At 42.7% G+C, this 27,466-nt stretch overlaps 1 protein-coding gene across 1 annotated transcript in view; it reads left to right on the top strand.

Moving 5' to 3' along the window:
* The window catches only part of LOC135218555 (uncharacterized), a 166,112-nt gene that overhangs the window by 36,806 nt on the left and 101,840 nt on the right, over positions 1-27,466 (top strand). The window contains exon 4 of the mRNA XM_064254933.1: positions 20,733-20,876. Coding sequence (XP_064111003.1) covers positions 20,733-20,876 — 144 coding nt within the window. The remainder of the gene's footprint in view (positions 1-20,732; positions 20,877-27,466) is intronic.

The raw sequence follows: 27,466 nt of genomic DNA, 5'->3' as shown, positions 1-27,466 counted from the left end.
GATGGCTCAAAGTCAGATACTGGCATGGGCTTTATATCATCTGTTGCATGTTTTTACAGCAGAACTGCATGTAATTTTAAAGGCCTTAAAGGAAATTTTAACTCAAAATGGAAATAATTTCAGTATATGTTGTAACTTGTGAAGTTTTTTTTAGATTTTAGAATCATTTAATTCTTTAGACCCACTGATTGGAGAGAGTTGCTTTAGTGAAAAGAAGAGATAAAGAAGTAAGTTTTTGTAGTGGTGCCTTCCCATGTTGGGGTCCTTGGGAATGAGGAAGCTGATTACTTTTTAAGTAAACAATCATCTCCCCAAAACCCAGAATATGCATACTACCCTACAGTGGAAGCTTGGTTTTCATAGATTTTTTCCGACAAAATTTTTCCAGGTTGCGTACATTTTCTCGGATTTCGTACACTCAGAAAAGCTACTTCCCAGGGCCCACCACGTGACCGGGCCCCGTACCGAGCTCAAACAAAATATCCCATCTTCTTTCATGACCTATTCTGCCTTTGTTTCTTATTGAATGAGTATCACCTCAAGTGCAGTCAGCATCACCGCATGTGTTCCTTGCGTCTTGTGTTATTTTTGTCAGTGAAACTGATTGCAAACAAGCTATCATGGGGCCATAGAAAGTTCCAAGTGCCACCCCTTCAGTATAAAAGGCCAGAAATACTATAGAATTGAAGAAAAGACTTGTAACAAAGTTTGAAAGTGGTTCACGTGTTGGTGATATAGCTAGGATGTACAGCAAGTCAGTGTCAACAGTCAGCTTTATCCTAGCAAAGAAAAATGAAATTAAGGCAGCTCATGTTGCAAAAGGGGTCACTACATCAAAAAAACAGAGATCACAACTAGTGGAAGACGTAGAAAAGCTTTTGTTAGTGTGAATAAATGAAAAACAATTAGTAGTCTGAAGCGAACATTTATGAAAAGGCTAGGGTGTTGTATGCTGATCTAAGGCCAGCAGAGGTTGGTTTGAAAAATTCAAAAAGTGTACTGGGGTACATAGTGTCTTGTGGCATGGGGAGGTTGCGAGTTCTGGAATTCAAGGAATGTCTTGAGGCTGTAGGATTCCTTCCACAACAGGTACTCAATTGTGAAGAAACAGGCCTGTTTCTAACTCTCTTGTTCTATGGAAATGCCAGTGAAGATTTCAAAGTGAAGCCCCTACTGGTGTATCACAGATACTCCCCGAGTGTTTAAGAAAAACTGTGTTATTAAGAATAAATTGCCTGTGATGTGGAGGGCAAACAAAAATGCATGGGTCACAAGGCTAATTTTCATTGAATGGGTCAATGAAGTGTTTGGCCCTTTGGTAAAAAAAAAAAAAAACTCCATGATAATCAGATAGTCAGTTGCCCCTTAAGTGCCTCCTGGTAATTGACAGTGCTCCTGCACATCCTCATGGCTTGGAAGACCATTTGTTGGATGAATTTAAATTCATCTCATCACTACTAAGTTCTTACCTCCTAATACCACTCCTCTCATCCAGCTCATGGACCAGCAAATCATCTCAAACTACAAGAAACTTTACACAAAGGCATTGTTGCAAAGGTACTTTGAAGTGACTTCATACTCTGAATTGACCCTAAGAGAGTTTTGGAAGGATCACTTCAGTATACTTAATTGCACAAGTCATAATTATAGATAAAGCTTGGCAGGGAGAAGAGCTAACCACTGAGGAGCTGCAAGACCTTCAGCAGGAACAGCAACAGGTGGCAGATGAGGAATCCGAGGAGGAGGAAGAGAGAGGGGATACTGTGTCTACTTCAGTGATTAAAGAAATCTTTGCCAAGTGGAGTGATGTTAAAAATTTTGTTGAGTTTCATCCACACAGACGTTGCAATCCATGTCTCTTAACATGTTTAATGACAGTGCATCGTATCACTTTAGCTAGATTTTAAAGAGATATCAGAAACAAATGTATGGACAGTTTTGTTGTGCGACCCTCAAGCTGGTCCAAATGTCAGTAAAAAATGAGGTGGTGAAGTAACCCCAGACAGTGCAACAAAAAAACGTAGAGAAGTAACCCCAGATAGGTTCTTGATACATGAAGTACTTTTGCATGGGGATTTCCCTTCCAAACAATAACCTCCTCCTCCCTCTCCCCTCCTCTCTATCTTCCATATGCTAACAAGTCTTTCGTAAAGGTAAGAGTGATGATGAATTTTCATTTTTCATTTCATTATTCATTTACTATATTTATCTCAATGATAAATGTTCATTATTCATTTCATTATTCATTTACTATATTTATTTCACATTGTTTTCAGTATGTAAAACTGTGTTCATCCTCTGTAAAGTGTATTTTTTGTTAAAATTCTTGGGTGTTTGGAATGCATTACATAGTTGTATTTACATTATTCCTAATGAGAATTATTGTTACGGTTTTCGTATATTTCAGACTTTATGGGAGGTTCTGGAATGGATCATGTATGAAAACCAAGGTTCCACTATATAGTCACCTCTCAATTAACGCATGTTCAATTAACACATTTTTTATTTAATGTGAGCTAGAAGATATTTAAAAGTTTTTTAAAAACATGTTATTGTTATAATACAATTAAGTTTGTTCATACTTACCTGGCAGATATATATAAATAGATGTATTTTCTGAAGTCCTACAGAATTTCCCGCCGCTGGGAGGCGGATATCAGGAACCATTCCCATTTTCTATTCATATTTTCTCAGTGCCACTGTCTCCTGAGGGGAGGTGGGTGGGCACTTAATTATATATATCTGCCAGGTAAGTATGAACAAACTTAATTGTATTATAACAATAACATTTTGTTCATGAAACTTACCTGACAGATATATATATAGCTGAATCCCACCTTCGGATGGTGGGAAGAGACAGAATAGGATTTTAGGAAACTAAATTAAGTAGATGATATACATCTTAGTTCCTCACCTGTTAGCATAGCTGACTTCGGGAGTACTGTCACCTAAGCCTGCTTCTGCTTAATCAGAGTTGCCAGCGAGGTAGAGACCTGTAGTGCTGGTGCGCTCTGGATGCTCTGTCAACGGGGGCGTGCCCACAACGTGACTAGACCATCGTACCATACATATGAGGGCTATGAAGCAACTGACCACCACCTGACCAACTAGACAAAACCCCATGAAAGCTAACCTAATGAATGGAAGATCTTCACAAAAGATCTCACCAACAACCAAAAAACACAAAACAATTTTAAAAACTAACCTAACTCATAATTAAGGGATAGGAAAAGAGCTACCTCCAGCCCCCAAAACTGTGTCTGCAGAAATGTATGGTCCAAGAGAACAACAGTCCTTGTATATCGTTCTCACATCTCTTAAATAGTGTGAGGCGAATACAGAATTGCTCCTCCAAAAGGTGGCATCAAGGATGTCCTTGATTGACATGTTCTTTTGGAAGGGCAAACGAGGTTGCGACAGCTCTGACCTCGTGAGCTTTCACTCGCAAGAGGCTCAAATCAGTCTTCTGGCAAGATGAATGAGCCTCTTTTATAATGTCTCTCAGAAAGAAAGCCAAAGCATTCTTAGATAATGGTAAATTAGGTCTCTTCATAGAGCACCACAGGTTACCTGAGGGACCTCATACCTCCTTCGTCTTGTGAACGTAAAACTTGAGAGCCCTGACAGGGCACAGGACTCTCTCTGGTTCTTGGCCCACTAGGTTCGTCATACCCTTTATCTCGAAGCTCTTGGGCCAACGGTTAGACGGGTTCTCATTTTTCGCCAAGAACGTGGGACTCAGAGCAGACAGTGTTGTCACCTTTGAAGCCCACATGCTTACTAAAGGCTTGGATTTCGCTAACTCTCTTCACCGTCGCCAGAGCAGTTAGGAAAAGAGCCTTCTTTGTCAAGTTCCGAAGAGACGCTGCGTGGAGAGGCTCGAAAGGACTCGTCATCAAAAGTCTTAGAGCCACATCTAAGTTCCAGGAAGGAGGCCTCGCCTGAGGTATCTTAGTCGTTTCAAACGATCTCAAGAGATCGTGAAGATCTTTGTTGTCAGTAAGGTCTAGGCCTCTGTGCCGAAAGACTGCTGACAGCATACTTTTATATCCCTCGATGGTTGGGACTGCCAACTTCTGCACATTCCTTAAGAATAGCAGGAAATCGGCTATTTGGCTCACAGAGGTCGTGGAAGAGGAAATTCCCTCCCTTCTACACCATGCCCTAAAGGAAGCCCACTTAGACTGGTAAACAGCTCTTGATGAAGCCCTCCTTGCGTTGGCGATCGCTTTTGCAGCTGTTTTAGAAAAACTTCTCGCTCTGGCCAACTTTTCGATAGTCTGAACGCAGTCAGATCCAGAGCGGAGTGGTTTTGGTGATACCTTTCGAAGTGGGGCTGTTTGAGTAGATCTTTCCTCCAGGGCAACGTCCTTAGGAAGTCTACAAGGAAGGACATAACCTCCGTGAACCAAACTCTTGCCGGCCACATCGGGGCGATCAGGGTCAACCTCGTCCCTTCTGACACCGCAAACTTCCTCATGACTTCCCCCATGATCTTGAACGGTGGGAAGGCATAAAGGTCCAAGTCTGTCCAATTCCAGAGCAGTGCGTCTATAGCGATTGCTCCTGGATCCAGGACCGGGGAGCAATAAAGAGGAAGCCTTTTCGTCCTCGACGTCGCAAAGAGGTCGACCAGAGGACGTCCCCACAACTTCCATAGCTCCCGACAAATGTCTTGATGTAGAGTCCATTCTGTCGGCAGGAGTTGGTCCTGTTGACTGAGAAGGTCTGCTCTGACATTCTGGCCTGCGATGAATCTAGTCAGGATCTTCACTCGCCTTGCACCTGCCCACAGCAGAATCTCCCTCGCCAGGTAAAACAAAGGTCGGGAGTGTGTTCCTCCCTGATTCTTTAGGTACACAAGGGCTGTGGTGTTGTCCGAGTTGACTTGGACAACTTTGTCTGCAACCTTTTCTTCGAAGAACTGTAGCGCCAGGAAAACCGCTGCTAGTTCTTTTACATTGATGTGCCAGGACACCTGTTCCCCCCTCCAGGAGCCTGACACTTCTTCCCCTCCTAGTGTTGTTCCCAACCCGAAATGGACGCGTCGGAAAACAAAACTAGGTCGGGGTTCAGAAGCTTTAGAGATAAACCCTCTCGAAACTTCTGAGGATCGAGCCACCATCTTAGATGGCTTTTCACCGACTCGGTGATCTTCAAGGTCGCATCCAGATCCTCTTTGACCCTCCATTCCTCTGCCAGGAAAAACTGGAGTCGCCTGAGGTGTAGTCTCCCCAGGGAAACAAACTTTTCCAGCGAGGAAATGGTCCCCAGCAGACTCATCCATTCCCTTGCCGAGCAAGTTTCCTTCCCCAGGAACGCTGAAACTCTCTAAGCCTTGCAGCTGTCGTTCCTGGGACGGAAACACCCGAAAAGCCACTGAATCCATCTGAATCCCCAGATACACGATGCGACTTTTCGAGGTTGACCAAAAGTCCCAGGGACTTCGCCAAGGCTAACGTGAACTGAAGGTCCTTCAGACACCTCTCCTCTGACGACGCTCTGACGAGCCAATCGTCGAGATAGAGAGATACTCTTATCCCTGAAGAATGCAACCATCTCGCTACATTCTTCATGAGAACGGTAAATACCATCGGAGCCGTGCTTAAGCCGAAACAAAGGGCTCTGGATTGCCAAACTTTGTCTCTCAAAACGAACCTCAGATACTTTCTTGAAAGAGGGTGGATTGGAACGTGAAAGTATGCGTCCTGCAGGTCTAAGGACACCATCCAGTCGCCCGGTCTCAAGGCTCCTAGAACAGACTGAGGCGTCTCCATTTTGAACTTTATCTTTTCTATGAAAAGATTCAGCCTGCTTACGTCTAGGACTGGACGCCAACCCGACGACTGCTTGGGTACCAGGAAAAGTCTGTTGTAAAATCCTGGTGACCCCAGGTCTACGACCTGCTCCACCGCTCTTTTCTCGATCATTTGATCTAGAAGATCGAAAAGTATTTGCCGTTTCTCCCCTTGATATGAAGGAGAAAGATCTCTGGGAGTTGTGGATAGAGGAGGAGGATCCAAAAAGGGGATCTTGTACCCCTGTTCCACGATCTTGAGGGACCAAGGGTCCGTATCTCTCTCTCTCCATGCTCCCGCAAAAAACTTCAGTCTGGCTCCGACTGGTGTCTGAAGGACATGACTTTCACTTGCTTGCTTTCGGCTTGAAAGGAGCTCTTCCTCTTGAAAGTCCTCTCCCTCGAGGAGCTGCTCTCGAGGGAGGAGCCCCATGAAAGGGTTTAATCTTCTTTGGAGCTCGCCCAAAAGAAGACGTAGTAGGAACTGCGGGACGTCTTGAGGACTGGGCTAAGAGGTCCTGAGTAGCTTTCTCCTGCATTTCTCCTTCAAGCTACCTGCCAGGTCCTTCACCATAGTCTGGGGGAAGAGATGGTTCGAAAGAGGTGCAAAGAGAAGCTCCGCTTTTTGAGCCGTCGTAACTGATCTCACAGTAAAGTTGCAGAACAACACTCTCTTTTTAAGAAAAGCCGTACTGAAGTGCAAAACTAACTCTTCCGAACCATCTCTGACGGCCTTGTCCATGCAAGTTAACACACTGGACAGCTCCCCCAGACTGAGCGAGTCCGGACTCCTAGATTGAATATCTAGGACTCCCAAGCACCAGTCCAAAAAGTTGAAGACTTCGAGAGTCCTTAATAGTCCTTTCATGTGATGGTCGATCTCCGTAGGAGTCCAAGAAATCTTTGCTGTCGACAAAGGAGACCTCCTCTGGGCGTCGACCAGACTAGCAAAATCCCCTTGGGCTGACGAAGGGATTCTCACACCTACTTCTCCTTTAGTCTCGTACCAAATGCCCCCTTTTCCACTGAGTCTTGAGGGAGGAAGGGCGAAAGTCGACTTGCCCTGATCCTTCCTTCGTTCCATCCAGTCTTGTAACTTCTTAAAAGCCCTCTTGGTGGACAGAGAAGTCTTCATTTCCACGAACTCCGGGGTTTTACAAGACTTCGATGAAGAAAACTGAGAGGGTGGAGACCTGGGAGCTGCAGGCTGAAACTTGTCTCCAAAAGACGAGCGTAATAGCCGCACAAGCACTTTATAGTCTGAAACGGACAAAACAGACGGCTGCTCCTCCTCAACCGAGTCCGCCGGACTACTTAACTCTCCTTCCTCTCTAAGAGGAATCGGAGACTGCCCCTCCGGAGAGGGCCTACGCCCAACGGGTCTGATCTGTTGCATGAAGGAAGAAGAGCGTCTTGACTGCGCTGAGCGTCTTGAGAGGCGACTTGGACTGCCTTAACTCGCTCTAAAGAAGCGTCCTTGCGCTTCCCGCTAGAGCGTCCAGTCTTAGCTTTCAAAGAGTCCTTCTGAGCGCTCTCGAAAGCCTCTTCGTTTGGAAAAGCGTCCCTCCGAGTGTCCACAAAAGCGTCCTGACGAGCGTCCTCGTCCTGACGAGCGTCCTCCAAGGCGTCCTCAAAAGTGTCCCAATGAACGTCCTCCCAAGCGTCCTGTCGAGCGGCCTGCGCAGGACGTCAAGAGGGAAAGAAAGCGTCCTGTCCACGTGCCTTCCTACTAGAGGAACGAGATCGGAGGTGCACCGAAGGAGACGCAGGAGGAGAAAGAGACGAACGAGGAGAAGGAGAAGGGGACTGCTTCATCCTCTTGACAGGCAGCCTGACGTCCTTCCTACGTTTAGGCTCAACTCCTGCTGGGCGTGTCTTCTGAGCCATCAAAGCCGACAACTGGTCCTGAAGGGACACGAGAATGTTCTTCGTGGGTGAAGAAACTATAGCAGGCGAAGGGCTGAACCTGCGAGAAGACGAGGGGCGAGGGGACGCCTCCTTCCTTCTCACAGGTACAGCTACCTGCCTCTCCGAAGAGCGACTGTAGCGCTTCTCAGCGTCATCCTCTGATGACGTCCTACCTCTCTTCTGCGGTGGAAAAGCGTCATACGACGCAGGTGAAGACCGCAACGAAACCGGAGAGAGAGGACATGAACGTTCTCACTCCGAAAGGTCCTTTTCAATGGACGCGAGTTTCTCCGAGCGCTCCACCCCATGCGCAGGGAGGGCGCCTCGGAGGACGAAAAACAGTCCTTAAGGATGCGAGCCTGAGCACGCTCCTTGGCAGCCTGGGAACTTGCAACAGGTCCTGCCGAAGGGACGCCAGATGGGTGGGGAGCCCCCGTAACCCTCTTGCGGCTTTCGACATGTCCACTCCCTGATTCCTGGGAGTCCGACAGCGGTCTAGGCCTAGAGGCATTATGGGGCCGATCTGACGCCCCCTCCACAACACTAGGGGCACGATCACTCACTTTCACAGAGCCGGTTTCCAAGGCTAACACTTTAGATTCTAGAGTGCGTAACGACTCTAAAATAAGAGAAAGGGCATTACCTTCTCCAGACACAGAATCAGGGCCAGAGGGCAACATCACAGGGTTAGGTGAAACAAACTCTCCTGGTGTTATTGAAGGTGGAATATTACTTCCCTTACCTTTAGTGGAACCGCTCCTGGAGGAAGACCTCCTGATCCTATCGCGTTCCAATTTACGCCAATAAGAATCATACATCTTCCATCCATCATCGGTCAAACCTTCACATTCATTGCACCGATCATCCAATAAACATACATGCCCCCTACACCCCATACATACTGTGTGGGGATCTACCGATGATTTCGGTAGCCTCACCTTACAGTCACTCTTCACACACATTCTGAAACTCACTGAACTTGATCCAGACATCACGTTTACAGAAAAGCCAATCCAAAATAAAAAAACAGTCCACTATTGCGCGTGCCAAGCCACCCATCCAGAATCAATACCAAAAGACAATCCAGATACATAAGTGACGAAAGTAAATCAAAATCCTAGGCGGAGGTACTGCAAACAGTTGTTTACAGCACTGGCGACAGAAAAAATATGAATAGAAAATGGGAATGGTTCCTGATATCCGCCTCCCAGCGGCGGGAATGGGTACTACCACCTGGCCGCCCACTGCGTGTGCCGCGAGTTTTGAAATTCTGTCAGACTTCAGAAAATACAGCTATATATATATCTGTCAGGTAAGTTTCATGAACAAAATGAAAATTTCGATTTAATGCTAATTGGTGCCCGAGCGTTGTTTTCAAATCACCAGTGTCAGTGCTGCAGACGACGGCCGTCGACTTAAACAAAGACATAGTACAGTATGCATTTATTAATAAAGGGAAAAACTATGTTTATTTATTAACCCTTAAACGCCGAGCCGGTATTTCCGAAAGTGTCTCCCGTATGCTGGCGGGGTTCGTGAGTGAGCGCCGAAGCGGAAAAAAAGTTTTTAAAAAATCACAGCACGCTTAGTTTTCAAGATTAAGAGTTTATTTTTGGCTCCTTTTTTTGTCATTGCCTGAAGTTTAGTATGCAACCATTAGAAATGAAAAAAAATATCATTATCATATATAAATATTGGAATGTATGACAGCGCTAAAAAAAAATTCATATATAATTGTATACGAATCTCGCTGTGAGCAGAACTTTTTATTGTACACTTAATTGCGATGATTTTGGTATGTAACAAATTGTAAAATGATCAAAGCAACACAGAGAAAATAGTATCACAAAATGTTGCATGAATTCATAATGCGCGGACATAAAAAAAAGTTTTCAAAAATTCACCATAAATCAAAATAGTATTGTGCTAGAGACTTCCCCTTTGTTGCAAAATGAAGGTAATTGATTGAATATTACTAAACTGTAAGTGTTAGCTTATAATTGCAGTTTTCGACCATTTCGGTCCAGTTAAAGTTCACCGAAGGTCGAATTTTTCTATTTATCGTGATTTATATAAAAATATTTCAAAACTCATAAAAGCTACAACCATGAGTTATTTTTGGTTGTATTCTACATGAAATTGTGCACATTTTCATGTATAAAACTTTATGTAACAGCTAATATAAAACGGTGCAAACATTACAACAAACTAACGAAAGAATTTGAGATTTTCAGCCAAGTTACCGCACAGACGTAAGGAAAAAGTGTTTTTCAAAAATTCCCCATAAATCAAAATATTGTGCTAGAGACTTCCAATTTGTTGCAAAATGAAGGTAAATGATTGAATATTACTAGAAAATAAGAGTTTTAGCTTACAAGGTCGAATTTTTTCTATTTATAATGATTTATATAAAAATATTTCAAAACTCATAAAAGCTACAACCATGAGTTATTTTTGGTTGTATTCTACATGAAATTGTGCGCATTTTCATGTATAAAACTTTATGTAACGGCTAATATAAAACGGTGCAAACATTACAACAAACTGACGAAAGAATTTGAGATTTTCAGCCGAGTTACCGCACAGACGTAAGGAAAAAAGTTTTTCAAAAATTCACCATAAATCGAAATATTGTGCTAGAGACTTCCAATTTTTTGCAAAATGAAGGTAAATAATTGAATATTACTAGAATGTAAGAGTTTTAGCTTACAAGGTCGAATTTTTTCTATTTGTGATTTATATAAAAATATTTCAAAACTGATAAAAGCTACAACCATGAGTTATTTTTGGTTGTATTCTACATGAAATTGTGCACATTTTCATATATAAGGAAAAAGTGCTTTTAAAAAATTAACCATAAATCAAAATATTGTGCTAGAGTTTTCCAATTTGTTGCAAAATGAAGGTAAATGATTGAATATTACTAGAATGTAAGAGTTTTAGCTTATAATTGCGTTTTTCGACGATTTCGGTCGAGTCAAAGTTGACCGAAGGTGGAAATTTTTTGGCACTTATCGTTATTTATATGAAAATATTTCAAAACTGATAAAAGCTACAACCATGGGTTGTTTTTTGTTGTATTCTAAAGGAAATTGCACACATTTTCATATATAAAACTTTATGCAACGGCTAATATAAAACTGTGTAAACATTACAACAAACTGATGAAAGAATTTCTGATTTTTTTGGCAGGGTTACCGCACCGACATAAGGAAAAGGGCTTTTCAAAAATTCACCATAAATCGAAATATTGTGCTAGAGACTTCCAATTTGTTGGAAAATGGAGGTAAATGATTGAATATTCAAATTTTCAAAACTGATAAAAGCTACAGCCATGGGTTGTTTTTTGTTGCATTCTACATGAAATTGCACACATTTTCATATATAAAACTGTGTAACAGCTAATATAAAACCGTGCAAAAAGTTATTACAAAGTGACGAAAGAATTTCCGAGATGTTTCGCTGGTGCTTTTTAGTGCGCCTGGGTAACGCTTGTAAACAAAACAACAGCTTGATCTGTGAACTCCCAGCATCCCTCAAGGTGCGTGATTTAAATTTGTTGCAAACTACTCCTAAAACTGTTTTTCCGCGAATATTAAAAAAAAAAAAAATTTAGTCGTCGTATTATACGTCAATTAAGCACACGACAGACAATTTTAGTCAACGTATAATACGTCCAATAGGCGTTTAAGGGTTAACAAAGGGAAAGATTTTGTTTATTTATTAGTAAAGGAAAAATAAAAATAAAAATAAAAACAACACGAAATGAGAATCAGCTTCTTTTCAACACCAGCATAATTGAGCAATGTCATGCTGCTGACGGCTATGTATAATTACACACGTAACAAATAATATGCATTTTCCATGAATCTTTTAATAAGTTATGCATTACTTCACTGTCCAATAATATTGTATGTTTTCTCATATTATTGTTACAAAATAATAACATAGTGGTCAATGTATTGGTTTGGAAATCAGTTGATGGCAAATACAAGTTTTATTTCGCCTTAATTAACCGAGTTCTGTGTGAATTTTCTTGCTTCTAGTTAGCATAAACGAATATCTAGATACTCTACTTATTGAGGCAATGTAATTTTTCATTATACGATGAATTTTTAAGTCGAAATACGGCTTGAATAAGTCTTGTTGTGAACTAAATTATTTTTTCAATAACAGATTGCGTTGAGAGCATGTTTATTGCTTAAAAAAAAAAAAAATGTGATTTCATATGCTATTTTCACTTGATTTAATCATAATACAAGCTTCATATTTACCTTTTATTTCTGTGAAAACAACAGTAAAATTTGTTGTTTCAATCCCAGAATTTTTTATTAAAATTATTTTTTCCTGATTTTCTCTGATTGATCTATAGCAAACAAAGTTATTACATAAAAATATATCAGTCCTGTTCTACATAACGTCGTTTATAGCATAACTAAGGTAATTGTTTACTATCGTATGATGGTTGAAATACACCAAACGGATGATGCTGTTATCCAATTCGGTTGTACTTAGCAAAAAAGCATGGCATTCCCCAAGTCCAGAAATGTAACCCCCCATATTCCTGTTATTTCATATGCAAAAAAATGTTTAAATAACAGGTTTTTAATTAACTTGAGCTTTCCAGGAATATAACCCTCACGTTAATTGAGAGGTGGCTGTATCTGGGTGTATATTCTTTAGTAGATCAGACAATGCAAAACCTTCAGTAGTCCCTTTAGAAGGAATTAAAAACCCAAAAGATGCACAGTATTACATCATCAGTATCTCCTTGGTCATATCCTTATACGTCAAGAAGACAAGAAACGATGCTGTGTAGACTAAGGATTTAACATATAAGACTCGCTCATGGGTTCTAAGTGTCAGGTGAAACTCCTCCATTCTGCAATGACTGTATTGTGTCCTTGACTTTGAGACATTTGCTGGTCAAATGTCCCAGTCATGGGAATCTAAGAAATAGGTGCCTTTCTTGGGGACATGACAGAGATGGGCATTTTATCCATGCTGCAATCCTCAGGAGGATTGTAATATAAAGTAATTTAGATCATGTGCATATGCAGTATGTGTGTATGCATGTATAGTATGTATGTATGTATGTATAACAAATTTTCTAAGACAATTTGTATTTTTCATAGCTACAAATCTGAGATCTTAACAATAGGGTCATTTTCTAGTGCCCAGCTGAATCCAGTTAAAAATCATATGAAAAAAGTAAGGAATCTTGTGACATCTGGCAATGTGTGCATATATCAGATGAAAACTGGTCAAAGACTGCGCACCCACACTACCACGTTCAGTCTTTTTCTTCACCGCCTGGATGAGAGTCGCGGTTGCCCTCTCACAGCCTTTTACCCGGTTGTTTGCCTGTTTTCACTATTTTGATTGTCTGTGTGTGTGTGCTTGTGTTATATGGCTTCCTCTGCTTCTTGGCTTCGCCAACATATGTGCCCGGGAACTCGAGGTTTCCCGTGTTCTCGTTTCCTGGCTTCTTCAGCTACATACCCACACTCCACATGCAGTAGGTGTCGTGCTAATGTTTGTACCATAACAAATCCTTGTTTGGAAAGTCGTGTGTGCTAGAGTGCAGTGGAAGTTATTTTATAGTAAGAGGGAGCATCATACAGTTACGAAGGAAGGGTTTTCATCACCTCGCCCCAATGCTTCGTTTTCTCCCGCAGTCACACCCCATGATGCTGTTGTGTGTTTCCTTCCACTTCCTCCGTCGATTCGTCGTTAGAAGTATCGGGAGGCCCTCAGGCTGATTTAATGTGTAATGTTGGCCCCTCTTCCTCAGGAGTTAATTTGCTTCCCATGAGGGAGGAGGATATTTCATCAGTTTCTTATATTTCAGGTTCGGAGGCGTCCAAAATGGCGGCGTTCTGGGCGTTGCTTAGGCTACAGGGTTCACCCTCCTTGAAGGATTTGCTGATGCATTTCATGGATGCTCGCCTTCCCCCTCAGGTCCCCCTAGCACTCCCTCCTCCCCCTGGCCTTCTCTACGTTGGTGCCCCAGTTCAGCTGTTTCGTATCTCTCCGCCAGTGAGTCCTGCCGCTATCTCGGTTCAAGGGGAGGCCGTGACGTCTCTCTCAGTAGCACTGGTGACGTCACTCCCAGTTCCATTGGTGATGTCACTTCCATCAATGACGTCACTCCCAGTTCCCTCAGTGTCGTCTCTCCCTGCTACGTCAGTGTCGTTGGTTGGGGCTGCTGCGCTGCCTCGCTCCTCTGTGTCATAGTTTGCTCCTGTGATGTCGTCACTGCCATCCAAGACGTATCCTCTTCCTTCCGTGTCATCTGTGTCCTCTCATGCAGATCTGTCTGAGGGTTTGTCAGGCAGTTCTTAAGAGATTTGACTCTGTTTTGGAAGATAGGTGTCGGCTGAGAAGGCTGTGAGCAAGCGTGTTGTGTCGCCTCTCCCCCCCCCCCTCCTGCCTAAAGGATGTGTAAGGAATCAGTGCTGTCATCCTCTCCTCTATCACCCCCATCTCCGCAGTGTCAGCGTACCAAGCGTTGGAGGGTTAAGGACGTCCATGTTCCCAAGACTGTTAGTGTTTTGTCCCCTGTGCAATCTGCTGCGGCTGCATCGTCCTCTTCTTCATTGGTTCTGGGCGGACGTCACAAAATGGATCAGTCATGATCTGCCAACCTTCATCAACAATAGGTTCAGTGTCTTCCAAACACTCATTGTTACTGTCATCCTCTAAGAAACTATCACTATAATCATCATCTGATAGATTGGCAGGTACTCAGACCCTGACTCTGAAACACTATCATCCGACATGATACAAATAAAAAAAAAAAAATGCAATTAAAAGGGAAAAGGTTTAGAATTCAATCTACATGGTTTATGAACAAAATCGTGATCAGCCTTCTCAGATAATAGCCTGAGGTGCACTGGCAAGTGTTGGAACTTAAAAATACCCCTTCTAATATCCCTTATGACAATGACGTCACGACGTCCATCGGATGCTCGTTGGCTAGAATGAATAGTGGGTAGTAGGTAGAGCTTCAGCACCTCTCTCATACACAATAATATGTCTGAAACCCGTCCGAGCTAAAAAAAACAGTTTGCTTTTTGAGGAGGGATGAAAGATGTACAAGTGTATGTCACGGTCTTTAATTACTGTACAGTAAATGACGTACTTGTATACATCCCTGTGGCGAAGTGGTTAAGTATACAGAATTGTGTTTGAAAACAGTAAAGCCCTTAATCCACTACTAGTAGTTGGTACTCTTTTCCTAAATTGAAAAAAAAGCAATTCTTTGGACTCTTGGTTAAATCCCAGGTTTTGGGGAGCGTGAAGGTACAAATTTTGTACAGGAGCGTACCTTTATATCGTAAAGGTATTTATTTTAAGTGACTGTCTTTTTATAGGGCTTTTGGACCCAGGCACAGGGGTCCCTCATACCGCTTGTGTTTCATTCTGGCTGAATCAAAGCAGTTTTCTCTGCAAGGCTGCTCTTTGCTGCATATGTATGAGAGCCTTGCTCCCTGCGTGGAATCCAACTTCTGGTGGTAGTAAAATCCAGCAAGGATTCCAGATCAGGTGAGAATTTATTTTTATTTATTTTTATTTTTTTATTTATTTTTATTTATTAGTTTGGGTTTCATGCAAGAAACCTTTAGCTCAAATGGCTGAGAGGAATTTTGTCTAGTTGCACTACCCACCATGCTCTTCTTAAGGGGGCCGGCCGGAACCCCTATATATGGTGGTATAGGGCGAAAAATGCAAAGTCATGAAAAAATTCATGGAGCTTCATATGGCAATTGAGAATACGTATACGAAATATTTCGTCAAAATTCCTCTCACTTTTGTAGTTACAGGGTAATTAGTAAACATAACTCAATAAGCCTAAAACTTTCATCCGTACAAGAAAATGCAATATTTCTTCTGTTATCGTAAATTTTGATAATTATTGGCAAAGAAATTGTGAGAAATGGCATCTGTAGAGATTCCGTGGCTCGCATAAGCGAGTATCTGGTGCAATCATGAATCAGTTCGACCATAGACGTCAAGTAGATTACACGTTTGAGTTTCGCCTTGTGACTTCGCTTGCTTTTACGTATGTTTATGTATGTTTCGGCAAGAAGTTCATCATGCCAATGAGGAAAAGACAAGGAAAACATCTCGCTAACATACAGACGAAGAAAAATCTCTCAAGTATTATTACAGAATATCATAATACGTATACGCGTAGTTAGTGAAGAGAGAGGGGAGGGTTGCCTAGTAACGCCCCCTTCTTGCCTGACAGCACACGTCACACTGTGCCCAAGGCTACTACGATCTTTGAGCAAAGAGATCTTCATTTATGATAAATAACATAGTTTTGGTTTTTTAATACCCAAAATGGAATATGAAATTCATAATAATCATGATTTATTAAATTGTCTTTGTAAAAAGAGAGTACACTTTCGAGTTTCACCTTTGACATTCTCTTGCATTTACATTTGTTTATCTTTGTTTCGGCAAGAATGTCATCATGCCAAAGAGGAAAGTACAAGGAAAACATCTCGCTAACATACAGAAGAAAATTCGCTGTAATAAGCAGAGTTAGTGAAGGGGAGAGAGGGGGTTACGTAGGAAGGAGTGCCCCATCTTGCCTCAAGCTGTGCCCCAGGCTATGATATGTGAGCAAAGGGATCATCATTTATGATTAAATTATGATAAATAAAATAGTTTTGGTTTATTAATACACAAAAAAAAATATACATTCATAATAATCATTATTTATTAACATTGTCTTTATAGAAATACGAAGGAAAACTTTGAACGCCCGTATCTCAAAACTATACTTATTGACCTTCAAAATCTATCTCCTCACTTAATTTTGAAGCTATATCATTGGAATTTGGTATATAACTCAGAAAGACATTATAGAACAATCAAATAGAGCCTTTTTTTCCAATTTTTGTTTCGTCTTTATTTTTATAAATTTTTTTCTCGTGATTTATAGGGTTTATTTTTTTACCACATTGAAAAATTCATATCTAGCAAAAAAATGACTTTTAGAAAAAAAACTCTCCATTTGATTGGAGGTCGACATCAGGTCTATACAGTAATACCTTGGGTTACGAATTTAATCCGTTCCAGAACCTGCTTCGTAACCTAAAAAATTCGTAACCTAAATGGATTTTCCCATAAGAATGTTATAAAAAGCAAATAATGCGTTCCACCCGACCATGAATGACCATTTCAATTCATATTTTTCCATTTATTTTTGTTCACTAAGGTTGAAAATTCGTGTAGGAATTACATAAAATTATAAAATTGAAGAATGAAATTAAATATAAACACTAGATTTAATATGCATGCACAGTAAAACCTGAACTTTACCTTTGGCGAGTGTGGCTGCTGGCTTGACAGAGACGGGAGGAGGGGAAGGGTGAGGAGGAGAGGGTTAGGGCTTGGGGGGGAAATCTCCCTCCGTGAACACTTCTGGAAGACTTTCTGGTTCTTTCTGTAGAGAGCACCGTTCACTACGATCACTAATTTTACGCTTACGCGACACTGTGTCGTCTTTCACAATTTTGAAAAAATATTTTCCTATGGAGGCTTGCTTTTGCCTGTTCTTTAAAATTTTATAGAAATGACCCACCCCATTATCGATAAACAAATTTGTTGCACTCTTACGAGCCTTTTCGCAAATGATGCTCTCACTTACGGAATCTCCTGCCAGCTGCTTCTCGTTTATCCAAACCATGAGCAAATTTTCTACATCGTCGAGAATATAAGGCCGTTGTTTCGTCAATACTGTGACACTTTTGATGCTTTACTGGCTTTAATTTCTTCCTTTTTCTGAAAAAAATAGTGCAGATCGTTGATTGCGACCGCTTGAAGAATGCTGCAATGTCTTTCACGCGCTCGCCTTTATCATGCATTTGGATAGGAATTTCCTTCTTCATTTCGACTGTAATCATCTCCTTCTTTCTTATGCTTTCCTTCTTGCTGCTTGCCTTTGTCATCTTGGGAGCCAATTTCTTTAGTATTTGGGTAATAGTAATGTATAAGCACTATCATGGAAACACAACATGTGCGCAAATCACTAAGCAAATTTGAGAGCGTATCACGGACAGATGCGTTCAATCTTACCGCCAGCGAGATAGTGAAAGAGTTATGGTTTAAAAAGGGTCAAGTTCATTAAGTTTTGGCCGAAAAAAATGCGTTCGCAGATCCCACGCTCGTCCGATGTAAACAAAGCAGGCGTTAAGTTTTGGCCGAAAAAAATGCGTTCGCAGATCCCACGCTCATCCGATGTAAACAAAGCAGGCGGCCTCCCATGATGGAAATTCGTGCATTCGTATTCCAAGTGAAATTCGTATTCCAGAATGAGGGCGTCACTTAGTAAGTTAAAAAATTCGTATACTAATCGGTTCGTAACCCAAAGTATTACTGTATATGGTAGTAATCCCAGGTCTTAATATTAAATATCAAGGGAGGAGATAGAATTTGAAAAATGGTTATTTTCGGGATAAATTGCCCTGGCGTCACAAAACCGAAGGTCAGAGGCGCAAATCATATGCGGTTTGGAGATGTCCCAAGTCACCTTATTAAGTGGTATGAATGTAAGTCCTGTTGTTAAAAAACGGCATTAGCCGGCCGGCCCCCTTAATGTGGGAATCAGCTGACTTTAACGGTAGGTCGGCTAACTTTAACGGTAGGTAAGATTCATCACAAATAATATAAATTTTCATTATAAAATTTATTGTTTGGATACTTACCTACTGTTAAAGTAGACCCACCCAGCCTCCCCACAACTTAGTGGGCTGTCAAGGAGATTTCTGACGAGCTAAAACATTCGAAACACACCTGGTACTCTAGACAGTCATCTGGGCAGCCATTAGATTTTTTGTTTGAATGCCGACTCGCCTAATTGCCAGAGAGATATATAGCTAACTTTAACAGTTGGTAAGTATCCAAATAATAAATTTTATTATGAAAATTTATATACTTCAAACTATTAGTTTCAGTTATTAGGGCCAAATTTTATTTCTTAAGCTATTAAAGTTGTGATGTCGCTATCCAGCGTAGTAATACATACTGTGAGCAGATCTGCCTAAACATTCCCCTACAGCACAAAAACCCCTTGGCATTGAAGATCACTGGTTAAGTTTATGTATTACTGTAAATAGTTTATTTAAATATTTTCTAAACTTTTGATAAAAAGAAACATTGGATACTTATTTTAAAATTAACCTACAAGTTAAACACATGGGGAAGCTGCAAGTTACTGTTTTATAATTTCATAACCAAGAAGTTAGGCCTTTTCCTTTTCATAGTACTATAAACAAAATGATCTGAATATAATTTAAAAAACCATCAACTAATGATTTTGTTGAAAAATTCCAAATTGAGATTTTTGAATTGTTAAAGTTGACAGCAAAGCAAAAGATATGGCATAGACTACTAGTTTAATCCAAAATTCTCACCTTGATGGAAACTCCAGCTAGGCAGTTTTAACAATTATGCTTAATTAAAAAATTTTATGAAACAACTTTTTACAGGAGCTTTAGACTAAGCAGATGGCTTTCCTCAGCATAAAACAGCAACATTTCATCAACAAGGCCTTTGGCAATGTTCTAGAGCACAGTTTGGGCACATGAATCTTGCGGGAGGCTGAAGAGTAATGGGAATCTCAGCCAGTTTGTGTGCTGTTGCCACATATGTGTGAGCAGGTGAAGAAAAACTTTGCAATTGCTGAAGATAAGGGAAAAGGCCATCTTGCCTTAAGTATAAAATATATTCTATCACTGTGTCTATCAGAGGCACTATTCTGGCTAAGACCCAACTATAAGATATTTCTTTGATATTGGTTTGTCTCTCTTGGGAGCTCTGAGGGTGACCAAGAGAGTAACTCCTTTGAGAACGAACAGCAGCTCTGCTGTTAAAAGTACTGAAACTGTTCATATATGAGGACTATGAAGTAGTAAATATTTTATCTAAAAATTCTGATGAATGTGAAATATATTCTTGAGCAACCTCATCCAGATGACACCTTTAGACTCTGTGCTCCATGCTGGCAACAGACTGGTACAGGTGCTTTTAAATCATCTGACGTAAGCTATTTAGTAATTAGTGCAGGATTTTACTTTTGGATCTTCTAAAGCTGCCTCAAAAGTCTTATCTTTCATTTCTATGAGACTCGCCTCAAGTATTCTCAACCTAAAGTTAGGAGTACAGCCAATGTTAAATAACTTAAAATGACCAGAAATTTGGTGGCTCCTTTTAAAATTCCTATTACTCCTTGGTAGGTACAAGAGTGCACTCTTGCAGCTATTTTATAGTAGCTAAATAGACCATTATAGAGAAGAAAATTCATTAAACTTTTATGGAGAATGTTCTGAGCATCAGAACTCATGATTCATTATTTACTATGCAGTAAGCAGTACAGATTTTAATTATAAGGGTGCACATCCAATTGAGGTCACAAGTTTTATATCAAATACCTTTAATTTATGATACTAAAATTTATTTGAATCCCTTATTGTTGTAAGGTCATCTAACTCTTTGATTATGGGTGAACTTGAGGATGAGAGTTGATAAGCTTAATGAGCATGTCTCAGCAGAAGTATGGTGGAGATTGGATTCATGTATATCATCACTCAGTTTGAAGCAAAGCATAAGACTGTTTAGAGCAGTGACCAATGTTTGAAAATTGGAATTACTTTTTAAAATTACTTATGATTTAATCTAAAACTTATTTTTTTTTAACTTTTCAATAGAGCTGCTAATTTGATTATGGGATTCACTAATCAACTCATAAATGACATTTTCTTTGTATTTATTTACACATTTTATATTTGCTTTTGCCTAACTGATAATGTTATCCAGCAGGTTGGTTACCATAGTAAGCAGAGGTTCCATATGTAAATGTTAACCCGTTACCTGATTGTGGCCAGTTAATATATCAGTCATTCTAGCCAGATTTTGGGATTCACTGTTCAACTTGTATTAACTTTCTTCTTTGTACTTTCTTCTTTGTATTTACATGTTTTACATTTGCCTAACTGGTAATGTTATCCGGCAGGTTAACTACCATAGTAAGCAGAGAGAGATTCCATATGTAAATGTTAACCCATTACCTGACTGTGTCCAGTTAATGTATCAGGCATTCCAGCCAATTGAACCTAGCCACCTGAGCCATTTTATGAATAGTCTTTATTATTTTGAGGTAAGTTAATAAACTTTTATTGTATCACATTTTGGGCAAGATTAATGTCCCTGGCTTATGAATAAACTACTTAGAATTTTAGTAAAGAAATATATTCAAAAATAGACATTGTCCTCAGTTTAAACTAATCTGTAATTGGGTACATGAATCTGGAGAATAGAATTTTTAGAAGTAAATACAATTTAAAGGCAAAAAATTTACTTAATTTTGTTTGTAGGAATGTTATTCATATCAGATGAGAACTACTCTACACTGAAGTTGAAAATTATTGTAGGGAGATCAAGCAGTGTTTCAGTATGGACATGTATTTAATTATTTACTCGCAGCAGCACCAAGGATAGGTAATTTGGAATGAATCATACCTACTGTTAAAGTTAACTTATATCTGCGTGCCATTAGATGCGATCAGCATTCAAAAGAAACAGTATAACAAGTGACTGACTTGCTAGGACTCTGTAATTACATGTTTTTGTACATGAACTTTCCTGTCAGATATACGTATACTTAGCTTACGTCTCTGACGTCACGACAGAATTCAAAACTCGCGGCAAACGCGACAGGTAGGTCAGTTGATCTACCTTACCCGCCGCTGGGTGGCGGGTGTATGAACCAATCCCACTTTCCTGTCAGATTTTCTCTGTTGCCGGTGTCGACTATACCTGTTGTCGGTACCTCTCGATATTGGATTCTTTTCTCGTTTTGCCCTGGATTGTTTCAACGGACTTTTGGTGAAGTACCTGATCTTTTGGCTTGGCATTCGCGCTTTGTGGACCGTTTTTTATTATTCTTTGGATTTTCCTTTGGATTTCATTATGTCTGATGTTGAGATTAAGAAATCAGCTACATTCAGAGTGTGTTCTGTTAGCGATTGTAAGGTGAGGCTACCGAAAGTGGTGGTAGACCCTCACACAGTATGCATGAAGTGTAGGGGGAATGACTGCTCATTTATTAACCCTTGTAGAGAATGTGATAAATTGAATGAGGATGAATGGAAGGGGCTGTCTTCCTACTTAAGGAAGCTTGAAAAAGATAAGGTTAGGAAAGCTTCATCTAGGAGTTCTAGTAGGTCTCGCGCTAGCGAGTTGGAAGTAGATAACCCTGTTTTAGATGTAGCACCTTTACCAGTTTCAGCCCCTGCTCCCTGCATCGAACCCGAAGATGCGTCTTCGGAGGTGGACACTATGAGAGCCACTATTCGCAGCATGGAGATGAAGATTAGAGCTTTAGAAGGTAAGAGTGATAGTGCCAGTGATGTGTGCAGTGATCCCAGTGCAGTGGAGGGTGCGTCTGATCGGCTCCCTAATGCTTCTAGGCCTAGACCTCTTCCAGACTCCCAGTCCCAGTGGAGGAGGAAAGTCGACAGCCGCAGGAAGGTTAGGGAGAACCCCCACCGGTCAGGCGTCCCCTCGGTAGCGCCTGATGTACGCTCCCAGGCTACCTTGGATCGCGCCAAGAGAGAAGTTTTACGGCAATGCTTCTCGTCTTCGCCGCCTTCTCCTAAGCGTGGTTGGAGCTCCTCAGAAGCCTCGCGCCCGTCAAAGAGAGCCCTGCAGGCTCCTTCCGCCCTTTCCTCCAGCCCTGAAGTTTTTTCGGAAGAGCCTGAGATGGAAGTGAAGAAACCTAGGAGATCTTTGGAGTATCGTTCGCCTAGTAGGGATCGAGCCTTGTCTCCCGTTAAGGATTTTGGGAAGTCTCCCGCTCGTATTTTGGCGAGTCTGCAGGCGCAGATTACGGCTCTGGCTGACTCCTTGAATGTGACTTCTCGTCGTAAGAAGGACGTATCGCTCCCGGTAAAGAAGTCCAGGCGCACTTCTCCCGCCTTACGCTATTCGTCAGAAGCCGCCCTCTCTCCAGGATTGGATTTTCGCATGAGGCGCTCTTCAACGGACAGGAGCTCTCCTGCTGACATCGTTTCTCCGTCAGACAAGGAACAGGCTTCTCGTAGGCGAGCCTCTCCCAGCAGGCGCTCGTCTCGAGACAGGATCTCTCCCTTCGGCAGGCGCCAAGAGCCTAGTAGGCGCTTTTCTCCTTGTAGCCGCTCCCCGTCAGGCTTCTGCTCTCCTGTGGCCAGGCGCCCTACGACGGACAAGCGCTGTTCGCCTAGCAGGCGCTCTTCTCCTGTCAGCCGCTCTTCACTTTGCAGGCGCCAAGAGCCTGGTAGACGCGTTTCTCCTGGCTGGCGCTCTTCACCTGATTTTCGCTCTCCTCGAGTTAGGCGCCGGGAGCCTGGCAGACGTCTCTCCCCTAGTAGGCGCTCGTTGCCAGAGAGCCGCTCTCCTTGCGTCAGGCACCAAGAGCCTGGTAGGCGCTTCTTACATAGCAGGCGCTCTTCGCCAGGCAGCCGCTCTCCTTTGGACAGGCGCCAAGAGCCTGATAGACGCTTTTCTCCAAGCAGGCGCTCTTCCCCAGACATCCGCCCTGCTCTCGTTAGGCACCAAGAGCCTAGGGAACGCCCTCATCTTGACAAGAAGGACTTTTCGGGCAGGCGCTCTCCGGAAGTTCTGACTTCACCTGTCAGATGTCAGACGTCTTCCAGACGCACCTCCAAGGATGGACGCACTGCTTCGGACAAGACCACCTATCCTCATAAGGATCGTGAGGGATCTTCGGCTGAGGAAGAACAGGAACCTTCGGAAGAAGTAGTCCCTAAGGATTCCGCTGTTTCCTCCTACAAGAGGTTAACGGACTTGCTGCTTAAGGAATTTGGAGACGCCCTTTCTCCTGTCGCTCCTCCTTCACCTCTCTCATTATTTTCTACCTCTAAAACTTCGAAGGTTTCATCTTGTGTCAGGATGAAACCTACTATCTCTATGAAGAAGGCTCTTAGAGGTTTTGGCGAATGGCTTCTCTCTAAGGAAGAGAAAAGGAAGACTGTTCTCTTTCCCTCCTTCCAAGCTGACTGGAAAGTTAGGGTTCTGGTATGAGTCTGGAGAACCCTTGGGCCTCGTTCTTCCCTCCTCGGCGGACTCGGACTTCTCTTCACTGGTGGATTCCTCTCGACGCTCTGCCCTCATGTCTGCTAAGACTACATGGGGGATGAATGAGCTTGACCACCTGTTGAAGGGAATGTTCCTGGTCCTGGAAGTATTCAACTTCCATGACTGGTCATTAGGAGTTTTGGCCAAAAAGACACAGACCCCGGATTCCCTTTCACCTGAGGATCTTAACAGCATTCTCACTTGCATGGACAAGGCAGTGAGAGATGGCTCTAGTGAAGTCGCTTCCCTTTTCGGAGCGGGAGTGATTAAGAAGAGATCGGTTTACTGTTTGTTCCTGAAGAAATCAGTATCACATGCGCAGAGAGCCTCTCTTCTTTACGCGCAACTCTCACCTCTACTCTTCCCCAAGAAAATCATACAAGACGTCTCTAGTGCCCTCTCGGCTAAGGCTACACAAGATATGCTAGCTCAGTCTGCCAGGAAGCCTCGCACTTCTTTCCAGGCCAAGACCAAGAAAGAGACTCCCTTGAGGCAGGAGCCCTTTCAAGGAGGCCCTCCTGCCAGAGCTTCTTCCTCCAGAGGATCTAGACCCGTTAAGAGAGGGAAGACCTTCTCTAGATCCATCAGAGGGAAGAAATAATATTCAAGTTCTCCAGACATCAGTGGGTGCCAGACTAATGAAGTTTGCCGACGTCTGGGCCCAGAAAGGGGCGGACAACTGGTCACTCTCGATTGTCCGCAAAGGCTACCTCATTCCCTTCACATCAAGACCACCGTTGACGATGACTCAGAGGGAGTTGGTGGCCAAGTACAAGGACCCCATCATGAATCAAGCCCTTTCTCTAGCAGTAGATCTTATGCTAGAGAAGGAGGCTATAGAACTAGTGAAAGATCCTCTTTCTGCGGGTTTTTACAACAGACTTTTCCTAGTTCCCAAAAACTCAGGAGGATGGAGACCGGTTCTGGATGTAAGCGCCCTGAACGTCTTTGTAGAAAAGAGGAAGTTCGCCATGGAGACGACGACTTCAGTGTTGGCTGCTCTTCGTCCAGGGGACTGGATGGTGTCCCTAGATATTCAGGACGCTTACTTCCATGTGCCTATCCATCCTTCTTCACAGAAGTTTCTGAGATTCATGATGGGAGGGAGGATCTACCAATTCAGGGCCTTGTGCTTCGGCCTCTTGACAGCCTCTCAAGTTTTCACGGGTTTAATGAAGAACGTGGCGCAGTGGCTACATTTGGAGGGAGTGAGGGTGTCTCTCTATCTCGATGACTGGCTGATCAGAGCAAAGTCACAAGAAAGATGTCTGGAGGACCTACAGAAGCCCCTTACTTTGGCAAGTTCGCTAGGACTTCTGGTGAACTTCTAGAAGTCGCAGTCAATCCCCAGTCAAGAGCGGATTTATCTGGGGATTCAGATGGTTTCTTCGGATTTTTGGGTGTATCCGTCACCAGAGAGGATAGCTCGTTGCTGCGAGAAACTGACGACCTTCCTAGAGAAAGATGCATGCACAGCGAGGGAGTGGATGAGTCTGTTGGGGGGACTCTCCTCGCTGGAGCAATTCGTTTCTCTAGGAAGGTTGCATCTCAGACCTCTCCAATTCTTTCTTTACCAGAATTGGAGGCGTCTCTCTCAAGATCTGGAGTTCTCCTTCAAGATCACAAGGGGAATCAAGAAGGACCTTTTGTGGTGGGCGGACCGGACCCTCTCCGATTTGCAGAAGGTCTGTCTCTGCATATGCCGAACCCCAACCAAGTATTGTTTTCCAACGCGTCTGAAACAGGTTGGGGAGCGACGCTCGGGTCAAGAGAAGTGTCAGGCACCTGGAAGGGGGACAGGTGTCCTGGCACATCAACAAGAAAGAGTTGATGGCAGTGTGGATGACACTAAAAGCTTTCGAGCCCACGTCCGAAATGCTATAGTTCAGGTCAACTCGGACAACACCACAGCCTTGGCGTACATAAGGAAGCAGGGGGGGACGCACTCCTTCTCCCTGTACGAAACAGCAAAGGACCTTCTGCTATGGTCTCAGGCAAGGAAGATCAGACTCCTCACCAGATTCGTACAGGGAGAAAGGAACGTCAGGGCCGACCTCCTGAGCAGAAAGAATTAAGTGCTTCCTTCGGAGTGGACTCTTCACTCAGAAGTTTGCCAGGACCTGTGGAGAATGTGGGGCAGACCTCACATCGACCTCTTTGCAACAGCAAAGAATGCGAGGATAGACCTTTACTGCTCCCCGATCTCAGACCCAGGAGCAGTGACAGTGGATGCTTTTCTACTAGACTGGAGAGGTCTGGACGTCTATGCCTTTCCTCCCTTCAAGATACTGGGACAAACCCTCAAGAAGTTTGCGACAAGGATGACGCTGGTAGCTCCGTTCTGGCCTGCCCAAGATTGGTTCACAGAGGTACTGGAATGGTTGGTGGACCTCCCAAGAGCACTTCCACAAAGAGTAGATCTGCTCAGACAACCTCACTTCGACAGGTATCACAAAAACCTCCCCGCTCTCAATCTGACTGGCTTTCGACTGTCAAAAGTCTTTTCAGAGCGAAGGGATTTTCAGCAAAGGCTGCTAAGGCTATCGCCTCGGCGAGAAGGCCTTCTACCCGTAGAGTCTACCAGTCGAAGTGGGACGTCTTTCGTCGTTGGTGCTGAAACCAGAAGCTTTCCTCTTCCAGTACCTCTGTAACCCAAATCACAGACTTCCTTGTTTTCCTCAGGGAAAAATGCGGTCTGGCAGTTTCGACCATCAAAGGCTATCGTAGCATGCTAGCGGCTGTGTTCAGGCACAGAGACTTGGATATCTCTGACAACAAAGATCTGCATGATCTGTTAAGATCTTTCGAAACATCCAAGAAAGTCTTGACTGAGATTCCAAGTTGGAATCTGGATGTGGTTCTTCATTTCCTGAGGTCCTTGAAGTTTGAACCACCCCAGTTAGCTTCCTTCAAAGACCTTACGAAGAAGGCTCTGTTTCTCTTGGCTTTGGCATCCGCCAAGAGGGGTAGTGAGCTTCATGCCCTAGAAGGAAGGGTAGGTTTCAAAGGAGATTCGGTGATTTGTTCCTTCCTTCCTTCTTTTCTTGCCAAGAACAAATCCTTGGCCAAGGAGTTTTGAGGTTCTAGGATTAGCTGCCCTTGTAGGGGAAGAACCTGAAAGGACTCTTTACCCTGTTAGGAGTTTAAAGTATTACCTTCAGAGAAAGAAGACTTTTAAGGGCATTAAGGATAGACTATGGTGCTCTGTAAAGGATCCCAGTAGACCATTGTATAAAAATGCACTGTCTTTCTTTATTAGAAGCCTAGTGAAGGAGGCACATATTGCTTGTAATGAAGATGCAGTTCAAGCTCCTGAAAGTCAAGGCTCATGAAGTAAGAGCCATTGCCACTTCCTTGGCTTTCAATAAGAATATGTCACTTCAGAATCTGATGAAAGCAACATTCTGGAGATGCAATTCAGTATTCGCTAACCACTACCTGAGAGACGTCAAGATTACGTATGACAAGTGCTTCGCGTTAGGCCCGTACGTATCGGCGGATTCGGTGCTGGGGCAGGGAGCTGAGACATATCCTTTGTAGTTTTTTCCCCTGTTTTTGTATTGTGTTTTTGATGGTTGTTTGAAAGAGGATGCAGGTAGGCATCTCTTTCTG

The sequence above is a fragment of the Macrobrachium nipponense genome, chromosome 9 (genome assembly GCF_015104395.2).
Source record: "Macrobrachium nipponense isolate FS-2020 chromosome 9, ASM1510439v2, whole genome shotgun sequence".
Classification (NCBI taxonomy): domain Eukaryota; kingdom Metazoa; phylum Arthropoda; class Malacostraca; order Decapoda; family Palaemonidae; genus Macrobrachium; species Macrobrachium nipponense.
The sequence above is the reverse complement of the archived record's forward strand: the minus strand, read 5'-3'. Positions and strand labels throughout refer to the sequence as shown.